The following is a 15,450-nucleotide window of genomic DNA, read 5'->3' as shown; positions in this document are numbered from 1 at the left end:
TTTCCCTACATGGAATCAAATATCCCATTACACACACACACACACACACACACACACACACACACACACACACACACACACGTACGTCTGCAACACAACATATTGTTTGCCATATATTACATAAGTCATTTGGCAATGTCCTGATTGGTCACAAACGTGCCTGGATTATTCAGGACATACCAGACAGTGTAAATTCAGACTTAATCCTGGGGATAGAGTAACAGTGATTGCTTCCAAATGAGGACATAAAAAGTCCGTGAAGAGATTACACGGAAATCTTTCAAGGACAGTAGAAAATGCAAATTTATAGGCAATATTTTGTATAACTACCCAGAGACCATTCTATTAGCAAGTTATTGCCAGTCTCTGCTAATGCAGAAGCTGCTATCTGTGACGGCAGCTGCTCTTCAAGTCTTAACCAGAGCAAGCGTGTATTTCATCAGGGCAGCCACGAGAACTCTCACTGCCATGCCTTTGCCGATGGCCAACATGAAAGGGCTTGACTTTAAGGTGTTTACAGGCACCCAAACAACTTAGATGCTTGGGCCAGAAGCTAGTAAGTGGCTTTTTCTGACACTTTCAACCTCAGGCCCATCACCTCTTGTTCACTGTGTCAGTCACACCATCCTGAGCTCACCCTTCTTATCATCCTAGGTTCAGGGCTTGCCAAACGGGATTGAGTATTCCAGCAGGAATGACAAGTAGCTTTTATTTCACATAGAGACTCTGACTGATGGAATACTGTTGAAGAAGATTTTCAAACCCCCTCTGAATTCAATAGGAAAGAATTCTATGATGGATTAGTAATGTCTGTCACTGGTAGTGGCAAGTAAGGATTGCACGTATGCTTTGTTCATGCCATCTCCATTTATTCCAGAGTTGGGAGGTACTTATTTTCACTGCCTATAGTGTTTAATAATATCATCACATATTACCGATTTGGTCAGTTCTCTGGGAGCTATAGAGCAGCAGCTACCATATTCTCTCATAAAGCAATCCCTGTTAGTCTTACTCTTGCTACTTCATCTAGGATCTTGACATCATGAGGGTTCCTGAGACCATTTCCTTTTCCAAGAGGAATTTGTCTTCCTAATGTCATTTTATATTTAAAGGAAAAGGCAATGCTGGGCTGGGGAGATGGCTCAGGGGAAAAGCACTGGCCATGCAAATGTGGGCAATGGAATTCAGATGCCCAGAACCCACATAAATGCTGGATAGACATGGTGGCTGGCCTACAAGCCTGGCACTTGAAGACAGAGACAGAATCCCTAGAGCAAGATGGCTGTCTCCACTAGTCATATCTCTGAGCTCTAGGTTTAATGGAAAGACCTTGAGTCAGTTCATAAGGTAGACAACACTAGAGGAAGATGTCCAGCATCAACCTTGGGTCTCCAAATACATTCAGACACATATACATGATACTCCATTAAGTGTCCACACACATGTCAACACCCTCACAAACACACAGATGCATGCACATAACATGAGGAAAAAGTTAGCATTAGGTTCTCAGGAGACATGAAGCTAAGATATACTCAAAAAAACTTAGAAAATATAGAAAAGACTAGAACAATGAGTAAAATTACCCTCCATTCCACCACCTACAGGTAAGATTTTGAAAAACAGCTCAGAGTGGCACATACATTCTCCCTTCTCCTACTAGATGTCAGGGCAATTCTAATTTACAGGTGTTCTAAATAACATGATTGGCATCTTACGAAGACTCTACTTAAATATAATGATCAACTACACATTCAAATACACCTAAATTGCCAGACTCCTGAGAGAATTAATTAATGCTAAAACATGAATTAAAAATTCCCCAAATATTACTAGACATTAAGAAACTGATTAAAAGAAATAATTGTTAAACAAGGAATGATGAAATGTGTGAACTCTTGCCCACCTTTTTTTTTTTTTAACAGTTTTTAAAATTTAAATTAGAAACAACCTTGTTTTACACGTCAATCCCAGTTCCCTCTCCCTCCCTTCCTCCCCCACCAACCCCCTATCTCATCCCCTTTCTGCTCCCCAGGGAGGGTGAGGCCTTCCATGGGGAGTCTTCAAAGTCTGTCATATCATTTGGAGCAGGGCCTAGACCCTCCCCTATGTGTCTAGGCTGAGTGTATCCCTCTATGTGGCATGGGCTCCCAAAGTCCATTAGTACACTAGGGATAAAAACTGATTCATTACCAGAGGCCCCATAGACTGCCCAGTCCTCCTAACTGACACCCAAGTTCAGAGGGTCTGGGTCAGTCCTATGCTGATTTCCCAGCTATCAGACTGGAGTCCATGAGCTCACCTTTGTTCAGGTCAGCTGTTTCTGTGGGTTTTTCCAGCCTGGTCTTGACCATTTTGCTCATCACTCCTCCTTCTCTGTAACTGGATTCCAGGAGTCCAGCTCAGGCATACACTATTTCTACTGAGTTTTTTCTACACTGAACTTAACATCCTTTCTTCACCAACTACATCTGTCTTCACTAGGTAGTGGCTTCCTGGGAATGTCTGGGTATAAAAATTTATCAAGCTACACTTTATAGATGTTTATATTTTACTAATGTAGAGGAATTTTCAGGGGCTAGAGAAATGGCTCAGCAGTTAAGTACACTTGTTTTTGCAGAGGACCCAGGTTTGATTCCCAGCACCTCAGTGGCGCATTACCACCATGGCTGACTCCTGTTTTAAGGGTTCTGATGCCCTTTTGTGACCTCCTAGGGCACCAGGTACAAAGGGGGTACAAAGACATACATGCACACAGAACACTCACACACATAAAATTAATAAATCTTCTAAAAAGGAAATTTTCAAGAAATTATGGAAGGACCTCCCAGTTTTATTTTGTTTGTTTGTTTTTGAGACAGGGTCTTACCATATAGGGCTGGCTGACCTAGAACTGCCTATGTTGACCAGGCTGTTCTCGAATTCACTGGCTAATAATGTTATTCTAATGTACATTTTATCCTTCAGTCCTTAAAGTTCCTGGCCCACCAGTAGACCATAAGGAATCAGAGGGCAGAGACCGAGAGTAGCACATCATCCTGGATTCTGCTCTGTGAACATGGGCAGGACATGATTTTCCTGAACCAGACAATGCTACCTCTGATGGAAACGGTAAAGGGAAATCCTGTGCCGTTCCTGGTTCACTCTTGGAGAAAGCACCCTTGCCGAAGCCACAGGGTTTGGAACTGGGCAACCTGGGAAGACATCTGTATTTAACTCCACAGTCACTCATCGCCTGACTTACAAAATGAACACACTTAATTTTTTCTAATAATATCATATCTGATATTCTGAAGCCAATAAAATGAATATCTGTTCAAAATGTCCCCTGGATGTCCAGTTATTTGGGGAGGAGAAAGAAAAAGAAGCCATCTCATTTTCCAATCCACCAATGTGGCCCTGGGTATTTACAGCTTATCTTTTACTTTTTCTTCTTGCCTAGGCCTGTGCTGCTGACCACTTCTTTGGGGTACACCTCCGGGGACCTTAGATCCATCCACCTCATCCATAGTCCTAAGCCTCTTCCTTGGACAGCTCTTCAACTTGTTTGCATGAGCTTCCTGTCACTCTCCTCACTCTGATAGGAACTGTAATGCATCCACCTTCTAAAGACATTGGCAGCAGCGATGCCTCCATCTGCCAGGTGCTTGCCCATCTGTTTTGGCTTTTCAGCTGTGTCCCTGCTATGTTTTAACTTCCGAATTCCCAATGGTGCCTTCAGAATCACAGCAAGTAGTTTATTTGCTACAGGATAAACAGGAGATCATTTGGGTGGCTAATGTGCAAGCTGCAAGTCCTCAGGAGCTGCAGTTGGGGGGTGTGGGTTACACTGTAGTCTCAAGGACAGTCCTATAGAACGCAGGGGTATTTGTCCCCAGCCCTCCCGAGACAGCTGGTACAGCCCTAGTGGTTAACTACATGCAGGTGGGGAGGTGTAAATGGCATTAAGCAGTGTGGCTTCCAAGGGACAAAGACCTGGCAGTCTGCTAGCATAGCATGCCTACAGCTAAGCACAGTGCATCTGTCTGTAGAACTGTTATTGCTTCTCCACACCGCTGTCTCAGAAGACACATTCCCAGCTCACAGCTCAAGTGTGGGTCCCCTACTGGAATGAGTGATCTCCTCTGTAAATCTGTCCCTTGCATATGTAATTTACAATAATGGGTTTCTAGACCTCGAATGCTGGGAACCACAGCAAAAATAAGCTAGGGCATACATGGAGGGGGCACTTGGACATTTCCTAAGGCTGTCCTGAAGCAGGTAGTTGGGCTATGTCCTCTCTAGCCTGTCATGTCAGAGGAAATGAATTACACTCTTCAGGACTCTATGGGCACACAGACTGATGCCTGGAATTCTCTATATCACCCCTTTATTGCGTTACCAACGCTTTCCAAAGAACTGTGGTCATTCTTGTTGCGGGGGAGGCCTGGGAAGAAAGAGGAGGAATGTGTGACGGTAGAAGCCCCCTCTCTGCTGCTGCCCCCACCCCAGCCTAGTTCCACCCGATATGTATATCTAGACACATGTGCACAGCTCTGAAGAACACATGTGTGTGCTCACATGGACGGGGGCAGAATGCTCATGGAAACGGGCTGAAGGAACACCCTGGTGACAATACAAAGGAAGGAGGGTGAGGACAACCACAGTGTTACTCTGAGGTGCCACGTGTGACACCATGGAAAATACGGAAAACAATGTAATGCTTCCCCTTAGTGAGATTTGGTAATAGTTTTTCAAATGTAACCAGACAGAAGCTACCACCAGCATTAAGAACATTCTAGCCACCCTTCCCTGAAAAGGAACAGCTGGTTCTGAAGGCTGACTCCAAAGGCTTCAGGGTTTTCAAAAGCCAACAGGAGTTGTAAAACCATCAGTTTTTAAAAGTAAACTAAATCCTCGGGATTGATTATTACAGCACAAAGCAGCGAGGAAGTTCACTTTATTTTCTATGTTTCATTTTTTTTAAGAGTTCAACAATATTTGCACAATTGCAGCATATCTAAATCTTACTAAAATGGACTCATGCCAAAAGACTAGAAATACCATATTTGAGTGTTTGCTGAATGTTCTTATGGTTAACAAGGGAAAAAAAAATCCCACTGCAAGCATCATTAAGTACAAATATAGTGTTTAAAATGGATGCCAAGTCACGTCTCCCATAGAGAGGGTCAATTTACTTTTTCAGCCATGATTGAAGATGCAGTATTTAACGCATGCGTTAAAACTTGCCAAGAGTTACCTGAAAGGTCAGGCAATAAAGGCTGGGTTGATTAAAAGATAATAATCCCTAATAAAATGAAGTCATGAAATATGGTGTGGCTGTGGCTCACGCTGGGATCCCTCTTCCCTGTGCCTGTGTCCTGGCTTCACAGCCTCTTCGTCCCTGGCTTTTCATGCCTCAGCACCCCATCCCCATCGCACCCCCACTGAGCCAAGGCTTTGCCTGAGAGCCGAACACTGGCTCTTCTTCCATAGAGCCTGATCAGGAGAGCTTTTCCCTGCAGTGCACAGGGATGAGGGAGGCCAGAGAGCAGTGCAGGTTACCTAGGACAGATCCCACACCCTGGGACATGCAGCCTTGTGCGGATGAGTCACAGTCCCTGCACACCTTAGCTCTGCAGAGTTCTGTCATTTCACAAACTAGTTGGCAATTCGTAAGCTGGCTGTGACGCTAACCAGGAATTCCCCTCATCTATCACAGGACAGCAGCTGCCATCATCGTCATCATCATCATTATTTGAGATAGAGTCTCACTACAGAGCACTGCCTGTACCGGAACTCGCTATGTAGACCAGGCTGGCCTGCCTCTGCCTCCTAAGTGTCAGAACTAGAAGCGAGCACCCCGAGGGCCATAGGGACGGAGGAATATTTTTTAACAGGACTAAAAATCGGACTATTTCCTCCATTCAAACTCTGAAGAAAAATGGATGAGGAGCAGGCTGGGGCTCAAGGAGGCTTTGCAGGTAGTGGGAGCTAGGCACATACCAATCCACTTCCAGAGTTAATCAGTTATACGAATGTGGACAGTTTAACTAGTTCCCTTAACTTTGTTCCCTGCTCTGCAAGATGAAACTAAGAAAGCCCACCTCACAGGGTTTGAAAGGCTTTAAAAGATACCATGCAAGTGACTCAAAGCAGCCAACGTCTGATGTCAAAACACTTGGCAAAAATCCTAAGATTTCATGCTTGCAAGTGGGGTCAGGGAGTGATTAAGTCTATGGGGGTCTCAGAGGTCTCAGGGAGATGGCTCAGTGGTTAAGAGCACTGGCTGCTCTGATGGAGGACCCAGGTTCAATTCCCAGCACCCACACGGCAGCTCACAACTCCCTGTAACTCCAGTTCCAGGGGATCTGAAACCCTCATGCCAATGTACTAAGATAAAATTTAAAAAGGGGGGGGGGCTAGCAGGTTTTGGTTCCATCTTGCCCCCACTGTTGTAACTGAAGGCATCTGATTAGTAACAAATGTTTCTGACTCAGTTTCTCTAGGATTAAAGTAGAATTTTATTACAAGTAGTAGCTACCTGATAGTTGCTGCTTTTATCTCACTGGGAGTAAAACCTCAATCAATGATGAGGTGTATTAAAGGAAACAATAGCACAGTGTGTGCTTTATTTTATTTTTTAAGTAAGAAGACTGCATGCATCTATGAATTCTGGGGCAGACTCAAGCTGTGATGCAAAGGGTGGGGCTAAAAGGTAATATGAAAGAAAAACTCAAAGAGGGGCTATAAACCACCCACCAGGGAGTCATTTCTTTTGCAATGTGCATTCCATTTCTTCTTTCTCATGCTTTTTAATTCCTTCCACATTTCCTGCCATAATTATCAAATGTTTAGTTTCTGACCTCACTTTTCTGGAGACTGGAGCTCGGGGAATTTAGAATTGTTTATTTTCTGTCCATAAACCTTTGAGTTAATGGAGGGGCTTGTGAGCGTGGGATTTGTTGGTTTGTTTGTAGTGTCTCAGGAGGTCACTGGAGTTGAAAAGAAAACATTACCAGAGAGAAAGAAAGGAAGAAAAGAAAGAAAAAAGAAAGGCAGGGCTGCTACATGCTTTAACTGGAAATCAGAGGCCCCAAAAGGGCAGAGCCGCAGATGAAGGAAAAATATGAACTGTAAAAGGCTGTTATGGAACCCAGATAATAACAAAAAACAAAACAAAACAAAACAAAAACCCAGCACATTTTACAAAGAAGAAAACACATTTTGCGGAATCATAATCCACTCTAAAAGAGAAAGAAATTTTCATTTTGCTATTTAAACAATCTTTTCAATCTCCCCCACCAAGGAAAGACTTTGAAAGGAAAAGTCCGCAACTATTCGTAGTTTCCTCTGAAGTGAACAGAATTCCAGGCGTCTGTTCGAACTCTGCTGCTGCTCTGGCCGCCACCTCTGCTCCTATCCGCCCAGTCTGTCCCCCTCTCCCCAGCCTCTCTCCATATTAGGCGTGGTGGGGCTCCAGTTTATAGACTAAACTACTTCAGAATTGAGACTTAAGTTTGTTTAGTAGAATTTCTGCTCGGAACACCCCAGAGTCTATCGCAAGCGTGGGGACCCCCAATCCCACCCTCAGAAAGCATCCTGGGGCGCACACCCGGCCGCCCGGGCGCACAAACCCCAGAGACCGGTCACCTACCTCGCCGTGGACCAGGGCGACGGCCACCAGTGCTAGCGCTAGCCAGTGTTTCCACATCTGCGGAACAGAGAAGAGGGTGAGACTGAAGGCTCTGGGCCCCACGCGGACCCTGGAAACTTCCTCGAGTCCCGCAGACTCGTCCCCTCCTCCCAGCACCGCCGGAGCCCGCGGCCACCCAGCCTCCTCGCTATGCTCACGGTGCTCGGGTCCCGGGCTTCGGAGGACGTGGGGTAGAGCAGAGAGCTGAAATCGAAGATGGGATCGTTGCTGGTCGCCGGGCTCCGAGGAAGTCCGACCTAGTCTCGCCGCCCCTTAAGACCCTTCCTTCCCCGCCCGCCGGGCCCCCAGCTCCTCCCCATTCTCCTCCCCTTCTGCTGCGCAGCCCCCGCGGCTCCCCCTGCGCTCCCTCCTCCCGGCCCCCGCCCGGAGCCCAAGAGCTTCCAAGCACCGCAGGCATTGCTGTCCTCTCCCGGACCCCCATCAAGAATCTTCAGGCATCTCAAGAGAAGGCACAGGATATCCCTGTCTCGGGGGACCCTGCAACAAAGGCGGGGGAAACCGCGGAAAACCCATCCGCGGGAGGGGCGCTGGCCTGCGGCAGTCCGGGTGACAGCAGGAACTAACAGCAGGCTGCAAAGCCCGCTAGAGGGGCAGCACAGGGGCGCCCATACTGGCCTGGGACTTGAGCCTGAGCATCCCAGAGCCACCCCTCATCTCTAAAAGGGACAGAGAGAGCAGAGGATATGAGGGTGTTACTACAACCCAAGTAGAAGGTAGTGGGTACTGGAGTCGGAGAAGTGCTGGTGAACACAAAGCTACTTTTGCATTCAACTGCAGAGAGGACATAACTGCCCTGCTCTGCTAAAAGCCTGAGTGCCTTGTTTTTCTATCCTTTCCTCTAGTCAAGGAACGTGGCCCCCTCTCCGCCATCCAAACCTCACGAATGTTCCTGTTATAATGCACCCTTGCCATTTCCGGTAATTTCCATATGTATGCATTCCATAAGCGGTCTTCAAAGGTGTGCCGCCTCTATAAGGGTGCTGAGCCCCTTTGTTAAGAATCTCTTTCCTGCCCTGACCAGAAATAAATCCACGTGTGACGCTTCAGACCCAACATCCGGATGAGCCCCAATTTCCACCAGCTCAGGGCTTCCACTCATTACTTCTTTCAAGAGTTAGCCTCCAAACCCTCTGTGCTTTTCCCATAGCAGGGGCTAGCACCATAACCTAGGTTTCCCGCAGAGATCTCCTCTGCAGCAGCCCTTCAGTCCTGCACACTTGTCTACTTCCCTATTACAGCCTCTCCTTTCTCGCTCAGAAATTCAAGAAGTCGCTTCTGGTAGCGGATTGACTCCTGACTCCGGGAATACTCATTCTTGTCTGCACTGAGAAAAACATTGACTCCGGGCATAGCCATTCTTGTCTGTACTAAAGAAAAAATTGCCATTTTCTTTCACTCTGGGGTTCAGACACTAAGGTTTCATGTCTTCATCCACGGAGAAATTTCATCCATACTCTTCTCCCACATCAAATCCAGACATTCCCCTTCCTTGTAAGCACTCCATTACTCTGTGTGCCTAACCTTATCTGTCTTGTCTTCACCCTCTTCACCATACACCCTACTGCTCACATGACACCAGGTTTTGTGGTGTCCTCTGAACTTGTCATAATTTGTCTTCTCCCAAGGCCTGCTGAATACCTACTGCTGAAGTTTTAGAAGGTTTCAAAATTATGCCTAAATTCCACCCTGAGAGAGTTGCAAGTGTTGCATGGATAGAAAGAAACCATGTGTAAACTGGGTTACCGGTCAAACTGGAATGTTGGCCATGGCTTTAGAGCTGGCTGAGCAATGGGTCTGCTAGTACTCAACTCCAGAATTGAACAGATGCCACCTGCACAGATAGAGTTGGAAAACATGCTGGGTAAACAGCTGCATGCAAAAGCAAAAATAAACAAAACCCAAAAAGGGTGTTGTGAAGTTATCTAAGAGATAATTGCCTAGATTAGATGGGCCTGTGGAGTCTGTGGATGTGCTATCTCAATTGACATTGATGTTGGAGGACCTAGCCAACTTGGGCAGTACCATTCTTTGGGCATGTGGTCCTGGACTGTAGAAGAAAGCTAACTTTGTATGAGCTTGCAAGCAAGGCAGCAAGCAGCATTCCTCCACAGTTTCTGCCTCAGGTTCCTGCTTGGGGTTCCTTCTGCAATGATGGACTGTGGCCTCTAAGATGAAATAAACTCTCTCTTAAGTTGCTTTTGGTCCAGGTGTTTTATTGCAGCAACATAAAGGAAAACAAAACGAGGGAAGAGTGACACATTCTTTGAAACACATCGGCAAGATACTGCATGCCTCCCAACTTGTTAGAAGGAGGTAACTAAGAAGTAGATGGCCCCCATCATCTGCCCTGCTGTCATCGTGCTAGGGTTGAAGAAGGGAGCCCTTCTGTCCTCTAATAATTAATGATGTTTTGTGCTCTTCAGAACTGGCAAAGCTCTTCCTCTAGTGAAATTCACTTTATTGATTTTAGAACCCAAAGTGAGTTTCACTACATTAGTTGCACCTTTCTCAATAACAGCTTTGGGTAGAAGGAAGTATTTAAGTTTAAAGCCAAATCAACCTGGCATTCTATCCTGGCATCGCACTTGCCAGCTGCTAACCTTTGCTGTCTCCCAATCTAGGCTCTAGCATCTGACAAAGGACAGGGATAATACCCTTCAGGGGCTTGTGAAATTTAAAGTGGTAGGTTATAAAAAGTGCCTGGCAGATAGATAGTAGGCTTCTATATATGGTGGCCATTATTACTTCATCGATCTGCCTTGCATCTAAATTGTCCCCAGTACTATGCGCCAGCTACACGATAGCATCCAACATACCATATTTTTAGTTAACTGTTACACTAAACTTGAAGGCATTTTGAAAATGACTTCTTCTATCTTCCAATAAGAGAACTGAAGATCAGAAAAATTCAGATATTTTCCCAAGGTTAAATAGCTTTGCAACTTGGCATTTTATTGTACACTATTATTCTTTGGTTACTATTTAGGATATAATTGTTCTTGATTCAGAGTATGAATATACAATCAACAAATAGAAGTAAAAATAACAGCAAAACAAACTATAAGAGGGAGTTGACAGTTGTGTTGGGGAGGGATAGATTTCATTGTGAGTGATAGATACTTAAGTGGCTTCTCAATAGAAGCCAATTTAAAAAAAGCATTGCAGTTAACTGGAATTTAGTGGCCTGGTTTTGTTGAGAAGTACCAGGATAGTGGCTGGATTTAGGCAGGTCTTCACCTAGGAGTCTGAACATGTCCCCAAGGACCTTTGTTTCTACCTTCAGTAGCCATTTCTTTCCTTGTTTTTACAGGGTGCTTCCTGAGAGCTGCAGTCTGTGTTCTCAGGGTAATAAGGGGAGGGAGTTAGTCTTCTTCTGGAGATGCCATAGAAGTCTTAAGACATGTTTTTAAAGTCCAAGTGGGGTTTCTTGTTCTTTTCTCCCTTCTTCTCTCTGTCTCTCTGTCTCTCTCTGTCTCTCTCTGTCTCTCTCTCTCTCTCTCTCTCTCTCTCTCTCTCTCTCTCTCTCTCTCTCTCTCTCTCTCTCTCTCTCGATAGACTTAAACTGGCATTCCCCTAACTGGCATTCCCCTGTTTCACCCTCCCCAGTGCTGGAATTACATGGGAACCACCAGCTCCAAATTGACTTTCTTGGTGTCTCCTTAACTTTCCTCTGTGACTGGAGGAATTGGCCGACTTAGACAGGCGAGGACCCTAACTTAGATCCATCTAAAGGCCCAGGCTGATGCTGGCAGGACATACAGGGAACAGACACTCCAAAGTGTCTCTGAGTCTACAGCTCACACCGTAAATTCTGCTCTTCAGAGTGGGTCATGGAACCTCCAGAAAGGACTGGGAATAAAATTCTAACGTCTCATTTTACTTTTACACATATAGAAACACAATGTGGCTTTGCAAATATAGAGATTAAATCTGGCTCCATATTCAGTCAGTAATAGACTGATGGACCGAGTGAGGTATGGATTTACTTATTGTATTGTGTGGTTTAAATTAGATTAAATGCCATTTCAGCTAAAACAAATGAGCAAGAAAAAAAAAAAAAAAAAACCAACCAACCAAAACAAAACAAAACAAAAACAGGACCTCTACTTCAAAGGTAAAGCTTTTCCTAGTTTCCTAGAAAAGCTTAGGAAAGAGGAGAGTTGACATAGTTCCTACTTCTGAAAGAGTTCATTGTCACACTAGCCTAGGGAAAATAACAGGAATCAGATCTGATAAGTAAATTAAAAATTCAAAAGTAACGATAAACCTATTTAAAAATGCAGAGATTAAAGTTTATTTAACTCAGTGTCGATGCACATTCATCATTATTAGTGAAACCCTGATCTTAAGTGTCCTGGGGGGGGGGTACTGGTTAAGTGCTTAGAATCAGCAGGACTTTTAGAACCTGGGTATCTGGACAAAGGATCATCATCTTCAGTGATGCTTAAAGACATGTGACAGTCAATACAACACTTGGAAAAATTTCCCTCCATTAAGCGTCTTACAAAGTACATATCTTAGCTGGACAGTGGTGGCCCACGAAAGCCTTTAATCCCAGCAGTTGGGAGGCAAAGGCAGGTGGACCTATGTGAGTTTGAAGTCTTCAAAGCTACACAGAGAAACCCTGTCTCAAAAAACAAACACCTATATTTGGGGGAAAGGTATCTTCCAGTTTTAAAGGGCTCAGACGGCAATTCAATAGTCTAGCTTGCCACACAAGCTGGTGGCCTGGGTTTGATTCCCAGAACCTATGTGAAAATAGTTAGGCACAGTGGTACAAGCCCATAATTCCTGGACTGACAAAGCAGACACAGGTGACTCTATAGGGCTCATCCTAGCTTACTTGAATTTCAGGTTAATGAGAGACCCTGTCTCAAAAAGCAAAGTGAACAGTGTTTGAAGAATTTCACCTGAGGTTGTTCTCTGGCTTCCACATGCACTCACATACACATACATGCACACTCACTTATACCTACATGCATGCATATATGCACAGTTGTGTAGTATAATTAATTAAATGGGGAACAATATGAGAAGATGAAATGAATTCTTTGCTCCTCACACACATCTGAGATAGTTGTTTTTTTCATGTCTTTGGGTTTTACAAAACAGATTCTATTTACCACTAATAGAAATATTCAGGAAAATGTTTTCATTGCTAATGAACATGTTACAACTTCTCAACTTTGTCATTGTTCCCGAAACAATGCCGCCTAATGGCTAGTTGCACTGCTTATATTTTACTGGGTACTACAAGCAATATAGATATGATTTAAAGTGTACTGGAAGTATAAAACAGGGTATGTGTAAACACTGCACCATTTTACATAACTGATTATCCATGGATTCTGGACACTTCAGAGGTACCCTGGAAATACTTTTCCAGGATAACAAGGGATGACTGTAAATAAATTGATGTAGACATACAAAAATAAAGGAAAACAAAGACAGCAAATATTACAGCAAATTACACCTCGTGGGAGAATTCATGCAAAGTGAATAAAATGACAGCTGTCTCAAATGTTCCTGAGAACATTGCACTGGTTACATCCGGGTTCAATAGTGAAATCTGCAAAGAATTGCTATTTGATGAGCAACTAAGGAAGGCAACGGCAGGGTAGATGTATTCTTTATAGTACATTGCATCTTTAATGGAAACAGTATTTCCTACAGGAGCTATGGGAATATAGTCACACAGGGTAGAAGGCTTCCCAGGAAGGGACTACAGCCAGGCTCAATCATGAAACCTTCACTGCACCATTCATAGAGAAGAGACTGCAGCAAGGACTCTGAGGCTCCAAGCTCACAGCATGTGACAAAAGTCACTGAAATGGTTAATGTGACAGACTTTATACATCACCAAACAGCAAAGTATTTGTTAATACTTAGTAATGACATGAGAACTGACTGGAAATATTTTATCTGCATTGATGCTCCCAGATGATCTTGGGACAGAGGTTTTAGATGTCGTTAAGCTTGAAAATCTGCATCTTCGTTTGGCAAAAAGACAGCTGTTCCCAATTTGTTATTGTCTATTTATGTGTCAACTCGACACTCCCTATCAGATTAAAATAAATCCACACACAATCTATCAATTTGGGATAGAGAAAAATGATAATAAGGACTGCTGAAGAACAGTCATTTTGGAAAAGAAATATGTTATTGAGAAATATTTTGAAATTGGATTCTTGGATGTATCTTATAATTAAGTGATTTTGTCCAATTTAAGACTTTTGCAGATGCAATAAAAACAAAACAAAACTCTGGCATAATCTTCTAAGAGTTCCAGTGGTCTGTTTATCCTTTTGATAAGAATATAAAAGTGGAACAACTTTTAATTAAATTGAAAAATAAATGGTTTATAGGGAAATTTACTCACCAAATTTCCACAAAAGCCTTTGCCAGACTGATTGCTAGGGCTAAGAACGGAATATTTGAGTTTGGGGAGTAGACAGAGGGGACATGTCTTTATTCAGATCTCTGGGTTTGTGAGTATATTCACCATAGAGGGTTACTATAACAGAAAACTGTAGAAGATAGCTTCAACCACCCTAACTTATTTCTCACCATCCTGAAAGCAAAAATCCAGGAATCCAGATGGGCTGGTTGTTCTGAAGTCTCAGTCCCAGGCTTGCCCATCATCCTTCTCCTCATGTGGCTTTTTGCCTGCTGCCTGTCACCCTTCTTGTAAGAAAGGGTACCAGTAGTACCAGATGAGAGGCTTCCCTGTGATCTTACTTAATCTTAATTACCTATCCAAATATAATAAAAGTTACCTACAATTTTGGGGTGAATGCACTTCTGGCAATGGCAATGAATTTACTTCTTCGACTTTGACAGCTATAAAAACCAAATGTGAAATAAATTGACCTTAGAAGCAGACTTGCAATGCTGCTACAAATATTCGTCAAATATTTCTAAATGGATAATGACATCACACTTACCTAATTTATTATCATTGTTGCTCCAATGGCCTAAAACAATGTTTTGACTGGAGAAAGCCCTCTATAACACAATGCATATGTAGCATGTATGAGGCATCAGGTTCAGTCCCCAGTACCACACACGTACATTTACATACTGTGATGGTTTGAATGAAAATGGCCCCATAGGCCCACAGGGCATAACACTATTTATTAGGAGGTGTGGCCTTGTTGGAGTAGGTGGGGCATTGATGGAGGTCTCAGATGCTTAGGCGATGCTGTTGTCTGCGGATTTGAATGTAGAGGTCTCAGCTACTTCTCCAACGCTGTGTCTACCTGTATGCTACCATGCTTCCTGCCACGACAACAGTAAACTAAACCTCTGAACTGTAAGACAACACCAGTTAAATGTTTTCCTTTGTAAGAGTTTCTGTGGTCATGGTGACTCTTCAATGGCAGTAGAAACCCTAACTAAGACACAAACATAAAAAAGTGTTTTTAAAATGTACACTTATTTATATTTAAGTCCTTGTGTCTTTTCCTGCTGGGATATGTTGTAATATATAAATAGCCCTCAGGAACTTGTAGTTACTGTGGTCCCCACAGCCACTTATCATAATTGTTAAACATAATTGGCTGATGGCTCAGGCTTGTTACTGGCTAGCATTTATTAACTCATTTCTAATAATCTGTGTATTACTACATGGCTGTGGCTTATTGGTAATGTTCTGGCATGCTACATGGCATCACCCTGTGACAGCCTTCTTTTTCTCTATAACTCTGTTCGGAATTTGCTGCCTAATTATCTTCTGCCTGGCCATTGGCCAAAAC

General features: G+C 43.7%; 1 protein-coding gene across 1 annotated transcript in view; it reads right to left on the bottom strand.

The window, feature by feature from the left end:
• The window catches only part of Fstl1 (follistatin like 1), a 50,400-nt gene extending 42,493 nt beyond the window's left edge, over positions 1-7,907 (bottom strand). The window contains exons 1-2 of the mRNA XM_051191456.1: positions 7,834-7,907; positions 7,637-7,693 (exon numbers count right to left, since the gene is read on the bottom strand). Coding sequence (XP_051047413.1) covers positions 7,637-7,693 — 57 coding nt within the window. The 5' untranslated portion in view covers positions 7,834-7,907. The remainder of the gene's footprint in view (positions 1-7,636; positions 7,694-7,833) is intronic.
• Positions 7,908-15,450: the final 7,543 nt, after the last annotated feature.

The sequence above is a fragment of the Phodopus roborovskii genome, unplaced genomic scaffold (genome assembly GCF_943737965.1).
Source record: "Phodopus roborovskii unplaced genomic scaffold, PHOROB, whole genome shotgun sequence".
NCBI lineage: Eukaryota > Metazoa > Chordata > Mammalia > Rodentia > Cricetidae > Phodopus > Phodopus roborovskii.
Note: the sequence above shows the minus strand (reverse complement) of the source record. Positions and strands in the feature narration are given on the sequence as shown.